General features: G+C 41.5%; 1 protein-coding gene across 2 annotated transcripts; it reads left to right on the top strand.

The window, feature by feature from the left end:
- Positions 1 to 175: 175 nt before the first annotated feature.
- LOC100561846 (zinc finger protein with KRAB and SCAN domains 7) lies at positions 176 to 11711 on the top strand. 2 transcript variants are annotated; one of them, XM_062973290.1, is made up of 5 exons: positions 176 to 291; positions 2994 to 3581; positions 3999 to 4078; positions 5685 to 5805; positions 10471 to 11711. In XM_062973290.1, the coding sequence occupies exons 2-5, from the start codon at positions 3017 to 3019 to the stop codon at positions 11424 to 11426; spliced, it is 1722 nt and encodes a 573-aa protein (XP_062829360.1). In that variant the 5' UTR covers positions 176 to 291; positions 2994 to 3016; the 3' UTR covers positions 11427 to 11711. The 2 variants fall into 2 exon arrangements, with proteins under 2 accessions (XP_062829360.1, XP_062829359.1); XM_062973289.1 differs by having other exon boundaries at positions 177 to 334.
- Positions 11712 to 15775: the final 4064 nt, after the last annotated feature.

Here is a 15775-nt window from a genome sequence, read left to right as displayed (position 1 = left end):
CCTCCCGGGTGTTTATGTGATGCCCAGTTATAACTAGATTGAGGAGAAACAGGAGTGGGAAATCCAAAACAAAAAGCATAGCAGTTTGGCATTGCTATGGGGATGCTGGCTTGATTCTCTCCCTAAGAGAGCAAGAAGAACACAAAGGGTTAAAATTCCAAAGGGAGGGAGGGGGGAGAAAGGAGGGGAAAGGGGGCGTGGCTTCAATAGGCCCCTCCCACCGTCTTTTGGAAGCTCTCCTGGAGAAAAAAGTGGGGCCCAGCCAAACGTCTGCAGCCTGGGAACAAAAAGGTAAAAACTAAGGATCCCTGTCTCTTCCATCCCAGGGTGTTGGGTGAGTCCCCACTTTTATATCTTTTGGGGATCTGGAGTGGAGGGAGAGGAAGCAAAGGCCCACCCACTGGGCTTTCAAGGCTTACACTGGCCCTGGGCAAACTTGGGCCCTCCAGGTGTTTTGGACTCCAACTCCCACCATTCCTAACAGCCGGCAGGCTGTTAGGAATGGTGGGAGTTGGAGTCCAAAACACCTGGAGGGCCCAAGTTTGCCCATACCTGGGATATAGGTGGCAAACTCAACCACCCTCTCCTATGAAACCCTTAAACCAAGACTCAAGTATTATATTGGATGTAGAGAGAATATATTATTATTGTTGTTGTAGACATAATACATTATTATTATTGACACAACGACATAGTATGACACAGCGAACAAGATAGATATGCTGGATTTCGTATCACAAAATCACAAGTCGAACACTTCCCAAGTGTCTAGGACTGTGAGATGTATTTTCGGATGATGCCTGCAGATCCCAGTCGGGTGGCCTTTTGCAGTTGACAGATCGTAATTTTGTCAATGTCTATTGTTTCCAAATGCCAGCAGAGATCTTTTGGCACGGCACCCAATGTGCCGATCACCACCAGGACCACCTGCACTGGTTTCTGCCAGAGTCTTTGAAGTTCAATCTTGAGGTCCTGAGTTTTTCCTGTTGTTTTTCGTCAATGCGACTGTCACCTGGGATGGTGACATCAATGATCCAAACTTTTTTCTTTTCCACAACTGTGATGTCTGGTGTGTTGTGTTCCAGAACTTTGTCAGTCTGGATTCGGAAGTCTCACGGTATCTTTGTGTGCTCGTTTTCCAATACTTTTGCAGGTTTGTGACCCCACCAGTTCTTTGCTGCTGGGAGGTGGTACTTGAGGCATAAGTTCCAATGAATCATTTGGGCCACATAGTTGTGCCTCTGTTTGTAGTCTGTCTGTGTGATTTTCTTACAGCAGCTGAGGATATGATCAATGGTTTCGTCGGTTTCCTTGCACAGTCTGCATTTTGGGTCATCAGCTGATTTTTCGATCTTGGCCTGAATTGCATTTGTTCTGATGGCTTGCTCCTGGGCTGCAAGGATCAGGCCTTCTGTCTCCTTCTTCAGGGTCCCATTTGTGAGCCAGAGCCAGGTCTTCTCCTTATCAGCTTTTCCTTCAATTTTGTCAAGGAACTTTCCATGCAGTGTTTTGTTGTGCCAGCTGTCAGCTCTAGTTTGTAGTGCGGTTTTCTTGTACTGGTTTTTTGTCTGCTGTGCTTTGAGGAGTTTCTGATTTTTGACTTCAATCAAAGCAGGTTCTTCACTTATTATTATTATTATTATTATTATTATTATTTCTCCAGAAACCAAGACCTAATTGTTATAAGGGATGTAGGCAGAATATTGTTGTCATTGTTGTTGTTACTACTTCTCCACCACTTTTCTCTCTGTAAACCAAGACCCAAGCAGTATAAAGGATGTAGACAGCAAACATAAATATTATTGTTATTACCCTACTTTTATCTCCAGAAACCAAGACCTAGTCGGCATAAGAGATGTAGGCAGAATACTGTTGTTGGTGTTATTATTATTATTATTGTCACAAAGACATAGTATGACACAGCAAACGAGATCTATATGCTGGATTTCATATCACAAAATCACAAGTCAAACACTTCCCAGGTGTTTAGGACTGTGTGATGTATTTTCGGATGATGCATGCAGATCCCAGTCAGGTGGCCTTATTATCATCATCATCATCATCACTACTACTATCTCACCACTTTTTTCTCCAGAAACCAAGAACCAAGCAGTATAAGGGATGTAGAGAAAATACATAAATATTATTTTTATCATTATTATTAATATTATTACCCTACATTTTATCTCCAGAAACATAACCCAACTGATATAATGATGTAGATAGATTACATTATTATTATTATTATTATTATTATTATTATTACACCACTTTTTTGTCTGGAAACCAAGACCCAAGTGATGTAACAGATGTAGACGTTGTTGTTGTTGTTGTTGTTGTTATTACTATTACTACCACTACTACTCCACTACTTTTCTCTCTTGAAATCAAGACCCAAGCAGTATAAAGGATGTAGACAACAAACAAATATTATTGTGATTACCCTACTTTTATCTCAAGAAACCAAGACCCAAGTGGTATAAAGGATGTAGAGAGAAAACATAAATATTATTTTTATTACTATTATTGCCCTACTTTTATCTCTGGAAACCAAGACCCAAGTGATAAGGGATGTAGGCAGAATATGTTGTTGTTGTTGTTGTTGTTGTTGTTGTTACACGACTTTTTCCTCTGGAAACCAAGACCCAAATGATATAAGGAGTGTAAACAGAATACATCATTATTATATTATTTTCATTATTATTACACCATTTTTTCCCTTCAGAAACTAAAATCCAGCAATTTAAGGGATGTAGACAGACTGCATTATTATTGATGATGTTGTTATTGTTATAGTATACTCCACTACCTTTCTCTCTAGAAACCAAAGGATGTAGACAGAATTATTATTATTATTATTATTATTATTATTATTATTATTATTATTATTATTATTATTATTACTACTACTACTACTACAACTACTCAACTACTTTTCTCTCTGGGAATCCTGTTAATTCACCCAGATTTGATCTCTCCATTGTATTGTACAGCCTTTGCTTCATGACATAACTGGATGGAGAAGGGAAGAGGTTCTTCGGCCCAGATGGAGCCCAGAGTGAAGATGGAGGAGCCAAACCAGACCAGCCCTGAAGGAGGACCAGACCCCAGTGCAATTTTGGGCAGGAGGAACATGCAGTTCTGGAGGAGAGCACCATCAGGGGCCTTGGAGGCAAAGATTTCCAATTCCAAAGCTCAGTACCAACTCTTCAGGCAGTTCAACTACAAGGAAACCTTAGGGCCCCGTGAGGTCTGCAGCCGCCTCCACTCTCTCTGCCGCCTGTGGCTGAAGCCAGAGCGACACTCCAAGGCGGAGATGCTGGACCTGGTGCTCCTGGAGCAGTTCCTGGCCGTCCTTCCTGCGGAGATGGAGCGCTGGGTGAGGGAATGTGGGGCAGAGACCAGTTCCCAGGCCGTGGCTTTGGCTGAAGGATTCCTCCTGAGTCGGGAACAAGAGGAGAAGCAGAAAGAGCTGCCAGGCAGTGATCTTCTTCAGCTTCAGGACGTCCAATCAGACAAGAGTCAGATGTTCTCTTCCAAGCGGATCAAGTTGAAAGGCAACAGAAGGTTCACTCCACCAGGTAAGAAGCCATCTCTGTTTCTTGAGGGACTGTCAAACGTATGGTGTTCTGGATTGTTGTGCGTTTTCCGGGCTGTATGGCCATGTTCCAGAAGTATCCTCTCCTGACGTTTCACCTACATCTATGGCAGGCATCCTCAGAGGTTGTGAGATATCTCATAACTTCTGAGGATGCCTGCCATAGACGTGGGCGAAATGTCAGGAGAGGATACTTCTGGAACATGACCATACAGCCCGGAAAACACACAACAACCCTGTGATCCCGGCCATGAAAGCCTTCGACAATGTATGGTCTTCTGCTCCATCCCTACATCCCTGTATCTACAATAGCTGTTTAGTTCTAAGAATGTTTTAGCAATAATTTTCAGAATGTATACTTAAATAAAGAAATTAAGCTTGTTTATTTGGCTTTTCACAGAAGGTGGATCTATGCTGGAACGACGTGATCGCTCATCTCCTTGTGCTGCGGGAGAAACTGCATCCGGACAACGGGATCAGGTAAAAGGATGGAAGCAGAGATGAACTGGAGACAATTACGGCATTGTCTGCATGACCTAAAAACTTGTTTTCTGCTCCAACCCAAGTTTCTTTATAACAAGTCTGTTCTTGAAGGCTGTCATCTTCCACTTGGGCCCATACGGTGCTCCCCACTTTGGATCGGACCTTGTTTTCAAACCTTGAGTGGATCAACTGTACCTTGGCATCTTGTTTAGCTATTTCAGTTAAACTCTGGGAAGGCTGTATATACATTAAAGCCAGTGTGGCCAATTCATTTTTGTTGGGTCTTGCCCTTCTTATTGGAAAAATATTTTATGTAAGTCAATATTAATTATGTAATTTGTTTTCTTTCTGGAATGTCTCTGGCCCTCACATTCCTATACCAAAGTTTGATTGGCCCTCAAGTAACTAAAGGTTGGACCACACTGCATTAAACAATAAATAAACAATACATAAATGGCAGTGGAAGAACCTTCTAGGTGGCTTCTCCTTTGCTTACTTCCCAAAGTGGAGAGATTATCCTGCTCTTATCTGCAAACATGGTCTTGAAGGACTGATGGTTCAATCAGGACATTCCTTCCACAATATGATACTGGTTTAAACTTGCTGTCATTTTTTAACTTCTTTAACTTCTGTATTTTTTTCATGTTTAATTAGAATTTTTCACAATTGTTGTTAAGTCCCAAACTGGGAAAAGACCAAGTATAAATAATAGTAATAACAACAGAAGCGGTTAATAATAATAATAATAATAATAATAATAATAATAATAATAATAATAATATGAAATCCAGCATATCTATCTTGTTTGCTCTGTCATAATAAAATAATAATAATAATCATAGAATCATAGAATCATAGAATAGTAGAGTTGGAAGAGACCTCAAGGGCCATCTAGTCCAACCCCCCGCTAAGAAGCAGGAAATCGCATTCAAAGCACCCCCGACAGATGGCCATCCAGCCTCTGCTTAAAAGCCTCCAAAGAAGGAGCCTCCACCACGGCCCGGGGGAGAGAGTTCCACTGCCGAACAGCCCTCACAGTGAGGAAGTTCTTCCTGATGTTCAGGTGGAATCTCCTTTCCTGTAGTTTGAAGCCATTGTTCCGTGTCCTAGTCTGCAGGGCAGCAGAAAATAAGCTTGCTCCCTCCTCCCTATGACTTCCCCTCACATATTTGTACATGGCTATCATGTCTCCTCTCAGCCTTCTCTTCTGCAGGCTAAACATGCCCAGCTCTTTAAGCCTTTAACAACAACAACAACAACAATCTGCACGCATCATCCGAAAATACATCACACAGTCCTAGACACTTGGGAAGTGTTCGACTTGTGATTTTGTGATACGAAATCCAGCATATCTATCTTGTTTGCTGTGTCATACAATATAATAATAATAAAAATAATAGGTGTCCATTAAGCCCTACATTGTGCTTTCCATGCCACACATTATTTTAAAGATTCGAAAGGCCTTTTATTGCATTAGAAGGTGTGTGTGTGTGTGTGTGTGTGTGTGTGTGTGTGTGTGTGTGTATATATATATATATATAGGATTGTGCTTAGCAATGGAAGAGGCATTATTGATCTGTGTGTGCAAACTCTCTCCTTTCAGGTGACCTTTGAGGATGTGTCTGTGCATTTCAGTGACGAGGAGTGGGCTCTCCTGGATGCGGATCAACGGGCCCTGCACTGGGAGGTCATGGAGGAGAATTATAAGATGGTGGCTTCTCTTGGTAAGGATCCCTTTGCCTCTTGGTCCATAAACATCAGTTAGGAATTGCCAGCTGTCTTGCTGCGTAGTTCAGGGTCTTGAGTCCAGCACTCCTGGTTTCTGACCTGGATAGGAAGAAACTATTCCCTTCTGGGCGCTCCTTCTGAAAAGCTGGTCTTCACAGAGACACTCACTCAAGGCTTCCTCAAAAGGGGGTGTAGAAAAGGAACTATGGTAACGGATTTGAGTAGAAAAGGAACTATGGTAATGGATTTGGCGGTCAGCCATCCCAGTAACTCCTCCTCTTATCCTAATTCTATTTCTAAACAATACATTATTAATACTATTCAAACCAGGCATTTTTATTTATAATATCTGACTTCAGAAAGTTGTAGAAACACTTAAAATCCATTTTAAAAAAAGACCTACAGAACCAAGGGAGACAACGAACTGTGGGATTGAATGCTTGCTGGCCCTTCTAGATTCAGCTAGGACATTATTCTTAATGCCTTTTTGACCACTGAAAGGGCGATTTTGAAAGCACAAGAAGGATGTGTGTGTGTGTGTGTGTGTGTATACATACACACACAAACACACAAGAAGATTTCCAGTGTCCACTGATCCAACACTGCATTCTTTGTTAGTACAGTAGAGTCTCACTTATTCAACCTTTACTTATCCAACGGTCTGTATTATCCAACGCAGTTTGCCTTTTAGTAGTCAGTGTTTTTGTAGACAATTTTTTCAATATATTGTGATGTTTTGGTGCTAAATTTGTAAAACAGTAATTACTACATAACATTACAGTGTATTGAACTGCTTTTTCTGTCGATTTGTTGTAAAACATGATGTTTTGGTGCTGAATTTGTAACATCATAATGTAATTTGATGTTTAATAGGCTTTTCCTTAATCCTTCCTTATTACCCAACATTTTCGCTTATCCAATGTTCTGCCAGCCCGTTTATGTTGGATAAGTGAGACTCTACTGTACTAACCAAAGTAGAATTTACTGCAAAGTGTGTTCAACTCTTGGATATTTTTGAATTGTATATCACATCATTCCCCAGTGTTGGCTTTGCTATGATGGGAGTTGTCATCCAGTAACTTCCAGAAGACCATCTGTTCCCCAATCCTTTGGTGTGACAAGGTTCTCACTTCACCTTCTTCTTTCTCTCACTTACTGTGTTTGTGCTAATTAAAATAGAGTAGCTTTATTGTCATTGTACTATTACACAATAAAATTAAATGCCTTTCCCAGCACACACCACAAAACAACATACTCGAACCACTGCCACACTCAAAGCCCCCAATGTCATATCAATGTGAAACTATAGAGTTCAATATAGATACAGCTCTAGAATAACAACTGTCTCCCAGACTGTTTGTCCTTGCCTTTGTCACCCTGTACCATCTGCCAGATGGCAATAATTCAAAAAAAAAATGCTGGGGAGATGGATCCCCAAAATTGTTCTGAGCTTTCTTAAGGCAACAGGACTGATAAAGTTCTTCCCAAGAGGGGAGAAAGAGGGCAACCAATGATTCTCTGTGCAGAAGTGATGACCCTTTGGAGCGCCTTCCTATCTGCCTCTGTGTAGTTACCACACTGTGTACAGATGCAGTAGGTTAGGACACTCTATAGCACAGCGGGAGAAAGTCACCAGCAGTTTTTCATTCAGTTTGTGGTTCCTTAGATGTCTCAGGCAGTATAGTCTCTGCCGGGCTCTCTTCACCAACCGTATAATTCCCCAGGTCAGAGCCTCCTTAAGAGTGACACCCAGCAACTTGAAACTAGCCACCCCCTCCACTTGGTCTCAATTTATGACCCCGGGATGGATTTCTGGTTTGTTCTTTCTGTAGTCCACTATGAGCTCCTTGGTCTTATTGATCCACCTTATCCTGGTAGGCAAACTCATCCTCTTCAGAAATAAGAAGCTCCATCACAGTTGTATCATCTGAGAATTTGGTAATAATATTGCTATTATCATGCCTCCAGAAGACTTCTTACTGTTTACTCCTGTTAAGCTCTCAGTTAGTTGGAGGAGATTAGCATTTTATGTATAACTAGCTGTGCCCGGCCACGCGTTGCTGTGGCAAAGTGGTGGTGGTATTGGTTAAAAATTGTTGTGTAAATTTTATTTGATGTTATTTGTATTTTTTTTAAATAATTTTATTGTAAGTTATCTTTTTATTTATTATATTTTATTATTTTCTTGTATTATTTTTAGTTATTTTCTGTTATTATAGTATTTTATTGTATTAATTTTTTTAGTGTTTTTATTATTTTTTTAGTGTTTTTTATTATTTTTTTAATTGGGTTGCTAGGAGACCAAGTTGGAGGAGCTTAGCCTTCTAACTGGTAGCAATTGGATAAAAGCCATTATTCATCTCTCTCTAATTAGGACTTTATTTTTCTTTTCTTTTTGTTGTATCAACCTGGAGCCGTGGATGATGGGTTGTGTCGTCAAATTTCGAGGTTGGGGGGCCTGTAGTTTTGTTGTTTTGTGGGTCGCCGTGATGCCATCACTCTTTTATATATATAGATTTGTGTGGTTAGTCTAGATTATTATGGACTGATGATGATAAATGGAAGCTCTTACATGTGCCCGCGATCCAGAGTCACCCGCAGAACAATAACATGCCACTCAGGCTTGCAGAACAAAAATACAGAACTTTATTAATTCCAAGAAATAAAAAAGTAGTATTTACAATGGTCCCTCCGATCACTTACAGAAGTCCACAGTCATTAAAAGTCCTTTCTCAGTCCACAAATCTACTTAAGTGAAGAATACAGTCCTGGTTCTTCACCCTCTTTTCTCAGAAGCAAACAGGCCTCAAAATAGCAAGGCCCCTCGCTGAGTACACAGCTCCCTTTTCCAGCAGTACTCAGTCAGCACTGAAAAACTTGTCCAAACTGGTTCTGCAGCAGCAGAACAGAAACAATATCAAGTCAATCCCCAGGTCTTTGAAGGCTTAGCCAATCAGCTTCATGCAACTTCATTTTCTAGTTAACACACACTGCACAGTGCCTTTTGCAAACTATGACATAGATAGCCTCTTCTTCCTTGTATTTAAAACCTCACCCTGTCCTTTTAAGACTCCACTCTGGGTGGAGCCTTGGCCAAGACCTTTCTAGCTCCTTGAGGAGTCAGGCAGTGTAGTATTAGAAGGTGATGAGTTAGGAAGAGCCACAAAATAAAACGTCACGTCGAAGCCACACAAATCAAGTCAAAGCTACGCACGTCATGTCAAAGACACACAAATCAAGCCACACAAGTTACATCAAAGTTACATAAAAGTAAAGAAATAAATAAAGCCACGTCAGAGATATAACATATTGAAGTAACATCCAGTCAGAACTGTGGTTGTGCTTCAAGGACTTTAACTCCCTTCACAAAGACTTGCAGTAAAACTCTGGAGGAGAGGACGTTTGAGATCTGTTATTTAAGAAATTGTTGTTTTTACTTCAAATGTGTAGCATTCAATCTGTTCCCTGCATCACAGATACCTTCCAAATAAATAGCTAGTGTGGGGGCAGGACAGCTATGAGGGATAGGGGTGCAATCATATGTGTACAATGTGTAAAGCAAAGGACTCAACACACAGCCCTGTGGCATCCCAGTGTTGAGAATGAGAGCTGAAGAGATATGAGGGTTGAATGAAAAGTAATGCCTCCACCTTCGTAACTCTTCAACAGATGGCAATCCTGGTCTGCGGCAGGTACTGGCTTGTTCAGTAGACTCTCCTCTACAGTTCCATTTGGTGGGAAGCCTTAGCATTGAACGGTTGTGTTGTTAAAGTGCAAAGTATGGAACCCTGCACAGACGGTCAGTCAATGCGACTTAAGCAACGTGCATCCACTGAATTCTTACAGCAGAAGGTGTCACTCCAAAGGAGAAAGGCATCACCTTCATTCTCGTAACGCGAGAGGAGTTCCTGGCAAATTTCAAGTCTGTGCGCTTTCATTTCAGGCGTCAGCATCCTGGGTACCCATCATGCACAGATTTAGCCAAGCTAGCCAAGCAAAGCAATAATGTGACCCACATGTTCTTGTGAAATGCCAATTATACTTGAAATTTCTCTTTGAGTGATACGACGATCGTCCTGAATCAATCTGTCAAACTTTTGCTTGTGAAACTCGGTGGTTGCTGTCACAGGACGTCCAACTCTTTGTTTGTCACGCAAGTCAGATGTTCCCACCTCAACATCTTTAAACTTACCTGCCCAATGACGCACAGGACCCACATCAACACAATCACCATAAACAGCTTGCATTTTCTGATGAATCTCGTTTGGGGTGACACCTTCTGCTGTCAAGAATTCAATGACTGCACATTGCTTAAGTCGCATTGACTGACCGTCTGCACAGGGTTCCATACTTCGCACTTTAACAACACAACCGTTCAATGCTAAGGATTCCCCGTCTGCGCAGGGTTCCCTACTTCACACTTTAACAACACAACCATTCAATGCTAAGGCTTCCCACCAAATGGAACTGCAGAGAGTCTACTGAACAAGCCAGGACCTGCCGCAGACCAGTACTGCCATTTGTTGAAGAGTAACGAAGGTGGAGGCATTACTTTTCATTCAACCCTCGTATGATTAACTAATTGAAACCTCTGGGAACATAATTGATTCATTCCGTGCACTTCTTTTCTCATCCTGGTTTCTGCTTCCTTCTCTTTCAAGGTGGGCATGGACAGCGGAGTGAAAACGAGACAGCACCATGTAAAACAGTGAGATGTAAAGAGGAGGAAGAGGAGACCATGATCACGGAAGCAGAAATAAATAGAAGGAACCAATGGCTTGCTGACACCTGGGAAATCACAGTCCAAGAAATCGCGGATGAGAGCAGGGAGGTCGAGAAGGAAGATGTCTCTCACCAGGAATCTTCTCTGAACAGCGATAATACAGACCACACAGAGACAGGGGAACCTAAATGCCACCAACTGGGAGATAACTTTGAATGCAATATACACCTCATTAGGCACGAGAACGTGGGGCTTGGAAACAGCTTCCATCACGGAGTAGATTTCGGTAGCCACGAGATATCCCACATAGAGGAAATCCCCTATGACCAAATATCCCACATAGAGGAATATCCGTGGGAGTGCGGGGAAGGCTTTGTGGAAAAATCCAGTCTGATCGGGAATGAGATGAATCCCAGGGGAGAGAAACCCCATAAATGCCTGGAGTGCGGGAAGAGCTACCGGTACCCGTTGGCTCTGTATCGGCACCGGGAGGTCCACGCGAGAGGGAACTCGTACACGTGCATGGAGTGCGGGAAGAGCTTCCACCATAAGGGACACCTCAATAGACACCGGAAATCCCACCTGGGAGAGAAGCCCTATAAGTGCCTGGAGTGCGGGAAGTGCTTTGCCGAAAAGAAGAGCCTCGTGGCGCACGAGATGAACCACAGAGGAGAGAAGCCCTACAAATGCCTGGAGTGCGGGAAGAGCTACAGCTACAAGTCGGTCCTCAAAAGCCACCAGGAGAGCCACACGGAACAGAAACCTTACACCTGCCCTGAATGCGGGAAGAGCTTCAGCCAGAGATCAGCCCTCAACCGGCACCAGAATATCCACACCTGGAGGGAGAATAAGCAGAGACAGAATTTTGTAATTTGTACGTTCCCTCCCGTCTAAGTCTTAGAGTCAGTCCAGGAAATATCTAGATACTCTTTCTGGCATGCTTTAAGGATAAATATGTATCTGGCAGGTTAGTCCTTCACTCTGCATCACCTGTTCTAGTTATACTCCTTTCTGTAAACTTCAGCATTTCTTGTCCTTGTGATATCATTTTGTACTTTTTTTGCATTTGTCAAAGTAGTTTCTCCCCCATAATCCCACCCTTTTAGTCTGTACATTAAATAGTCGGGAGGAATTGTTATCGTGTTAACCTGAAAATAATAAAAAATGAGGAAAAAAACATACAGTATAAGAAGTGTGAGAAAAAGGTTATACGAGGGCTATCCAGAAAGTAAGTTACGTTTTGGATTTTAAAAAGGACAAAGTATAGGAGAAATCATTTACCATATGCAGCTGAAAGACACATCCCAAAACTACAATCTCATGTAATCCCCATTGAAATTTAGCCACGCTTCATATAGATAAATGAGTTTGAAAAGTACTGCTCCAGTAAATTCCCTGCTTGTGTCCTCAGCCCTTCCCCCTTCTCCCTTCCTGCAGCGTAGCCAAAACGCTGCACTGCCAGCCACGACCCCATTGTTGGAAACAGAGGAGAGAGGCGGCAAATTTACTGGGGCAGTACTTTTCAAACTCATTTATCTATATGAAGCGTGGCTAAATTTCTATGGGGAATAAATGAGATTGTAGTCTTGGAATGTGTCTTTCAGCTGCATATGGTAAATGATTTATCCTATACTTTGTCCTTTTTAAAATCCAAAACGTAACCTACTTTCTGGATAGCCCTCGTAGAATGGAAATGTGACTAGAATACAATAGGATTGTGATCATTCCAAACCAGGCATGGGCCAACTTCTGAATGGGAACCGATTACGTTATCATCGGCATATTGGAGTTCTATAACAGATGTTGGTGTGTGCTTGGTTTTGGCTTTCAGTCTGCTGAAAGTGTATATGCATATGTATCTGTATACACCAGGCATGGGCAACTTGGGCCCTCCAGATGTTTTGGACTTCAACTCCCACCATTCCTAACAGCCTCAGGCCCCTTCCTTTTCCCCCTCAGCCACTTAAGCTCAGGTGTGCCCAGCCTCCTAATCCCGAGCTTTGCCCCTTTGGGTCGGAATATCCCAGCAGAGGTAAGTCTGGGTTTGTTGTTGTTGTTGTCCTAGCAAGGCAGGAGGAGGAGGAGGTAGGGAAGGTTATGGCGAGGAAGGTAATGGCGACCGCTGTTAAGCTGTTGTCCCCAGCTTCTGCCAACCCAGCAGCTCGAAAACATGCCAATGTGAGTAGATCAATAGGTACCGCTCCGGCGGGAAGGTAACAGCGCTCCATGCAGTCATGCCAGTAGTTACATGACCTTGGAGGTGTCTATGGACAATGCCGGCTCTTCGGCTTAGAAATAGATATGAGCACCAACCCCCAGAGTTGGATACGACTGGACTTAACGTCAGGGGGAAACCTTTATCTTTACTTACCTTTTTAGCTGTGTAGAAAGGAGGAAGTCCTTTATGCTAGTGATTAGAGCCTAATTCCTATGTTTTGCATTTTGATGACTTCACCCATACATTTGGCATATAAAGGTCTGTTCCTAGGTACTTTGCTTCATGCAAGAGAGTGAGAAAACTGCAAATGCAACCTTTTCAACCTAAGAGAGCAAGGTTCTCCATCTACACTGCCATATAATGCGGTTTCAGAATGCAGATTAACTGCATTGGACTAATTGGCAGTGTAGACTCATAACTGGCCCCATGTAAGCCGCCCCAAGTCCCCTTGGGGAGATGGGGCAGGGTATAAAAATAAAATAATAATAATTAATAATAATAATAATAATAATAATAATAATTATATTAACTGACAGGTATTTTTTCAACCTGGAGCAGAGTTTCTCAGCTCAAACCTCCAAGCAGTATTAAAGTACTGTCTATAGCAGTGATGGTCAACCTATGACACGCGTGTCAGCACTGACACGCCAAGCCATTTTTGCTGCCACATGCAGATTGATTGGATGACTATGTCTTTTATGGACAAATTTGGTGTGATTTGGTCCAGTGGCTTTATTGTTTACTCCATGGGAATTATGCACATTACATATATATATATATTATATCATTCTATTATTATTCTATTATTATTGTAGTATATTATAATATTATTACCATTATATTATTATTATATTATTCATTATTCATGACTACATTGAAACTGGAATAGAGAGAAATCAGTGTAGAAACTGCAAGAGGTACCATAGATTGTTGTACATGGAAATAATGGAATTAAATAGTTTTTGATTTATTAAATACAGTTATATATTGCAATTATACATTTTTGTTATTTAAACTATACATATTGCGAAATTATGGGTTTTTTCTCAAAGTGACACGCCATCCAAGTCATGCTAGGTTTTTTGATGAATTTTGACACACCAAGTGAAAAAGGTGGCCCATCATTGGTCTAGTATGAGCAATGCTTGCAATAAACAGCAGATGCAGGAGCTTCTTTCCACAGGAAAGCTTTATTTTTTGTCGAGCTCTCTCCCTAATCCTCCAATTCACCATCAGGCAACACCTATTTCTTCTGTTGGTGTTCCTATATACACTTGTATGATGCCATGCTCCATTCATGCATTTACTGTCACATACACCTGATGTATAAGCCCCCAATGGCGCAGCGGATTAAACCACTGAGCTGCTGAACTGCTGACTGAAAGGTTGCCAGGTTCGAATCCAGGGAGCAGAGTGAGCGCCCGCTGTTAGCTCCAGCTCCTGCCAACCTAGCAGTTCGAAAACATGCAAATATGAGTAGATCAATAGGTACCGCTCCGGCGGGAAGGTAATGGCACTCCATGCAGTCATGCCAGTGGCCACATGACCTTGGAGGTTTCTATGGACAATGGCTTGGAAATGGAGATGAGCACCAACCCCCAGAGTTGGACATGACTGGACCTAATGTCAGGGGAAACCTTTACCTACACCTGATGCAAATCCTAACTTCAGGATTTAATTCTCATGTTTTCGAACTGCTAGGTTGGCAGAAGTTGGAGCTGACAGCGGGAACTTACTCCGCTCCCCGGATTCAAACCACCGACCTTTCGTTCAGCAGTTCAGCAGTTTAACCCAATGCACCACCAGGGCTCCATTATGTTGATAGATATATATATATACACACACACACACACATACACATACATACATACATATACACATACACAGTAGAGTCTCACTTATCCAAACTCCGCTTATCCAAGCTATTTTTGTAGTCAATGTTTTCAATATATCGTGATATTTTGGTGCTAAATTCGTAAATACAGTAATTACAACATAACATTACTGCGTATTGAACGACTTTTTCTGCCAAATTTGTTGTATAACATGATGTTTTGGTGCTTAATTTGTAAAATCATAACCTAATTTGATGTTTAATAGGCTTTTCCTTAATCCCTCCTTATTATCCAACATATTCGCTTATCCACGCTTCTGCCAGCCCATTTAGCTTGGATAAGTGAGACTCTACTGTATATATATATATAGAGTGTTATATTATCTATCTATATCTATCTATATATATAAAAGGGTAATGAAATTTTGGCCTAGGACAAAACAACAAAACGACACATCCCAGAAACACTAAACTTGGCAGCACAACCCCTCATCCATGCCTCTACGTTCATACAACAAAAAGAAAAGAAAAATAAAGTCCTAATTAGAGGGAGAGGAAGAATTGTTTTTATCCAGTTGCTGCCAGTTAGAAGGCTAAGCTCCTCCCACTTGGTCTCCTAGCAACCCACTCAGCCCAAGGGACAGGCAGAGTTAGGCTCACTTAGGCCTCTTCCACACTGCCTATAAAATACATATTATCTGATTTTAACTGGATTATATGGCAATGTAGACTCAAGGCCCTTCCACACAGCTATATAATCCATTTATAATCTTATTTTATCTGCTTTGAACTGGATTTTCTTGACTATTTCCCATACCACCATACTTCGCCACAGCAATGCGTGGCCGGGCACAGCTAGTGTGTGTGTGTGTGTGTGTGTGTATATATATGGGGAGCAGAGAATATTTACAAGACAGAAAGACACAATCTGTAAAATACAATATAAAGATCCAACACAAGCAAAATAGAAAAGCAAAAAAACCCAAAGACACAGAGAGAAAATTGTTTGCTTTGTTTTTCCCCCCTGCACTAATAAATATTTACACACCTGTGTAATGACCATACATTGCAAACATGAACTTCAAAACCTAGAAATGTTAAAAAAAATTCCAGTATTTAAAAAAAATTCCAGTATTTAAAATTTTTTTTAAAAATTCCAGTATTTACTGCTCTTTTCTCTTGATCATGTAT

This window comes from Anolis carolinensis, chromosome 2, assembly GCF_035594765.1.
Source record: "Anolis carolinensis isolate JA03-04 chromosome 2, rAnoCar3.1.pri, whole genome shotgun sequence".
NCBI lineage: Eukaryota > Metazoa > Chordata > Lepidosauria > Squamata > Dactyloidae > Anolis > Anolis carolinensis.
Note: the sequence above shows the minus strand (reverse complement) of the source record. Positions and strands in the feature narration are given on the sequence as shown.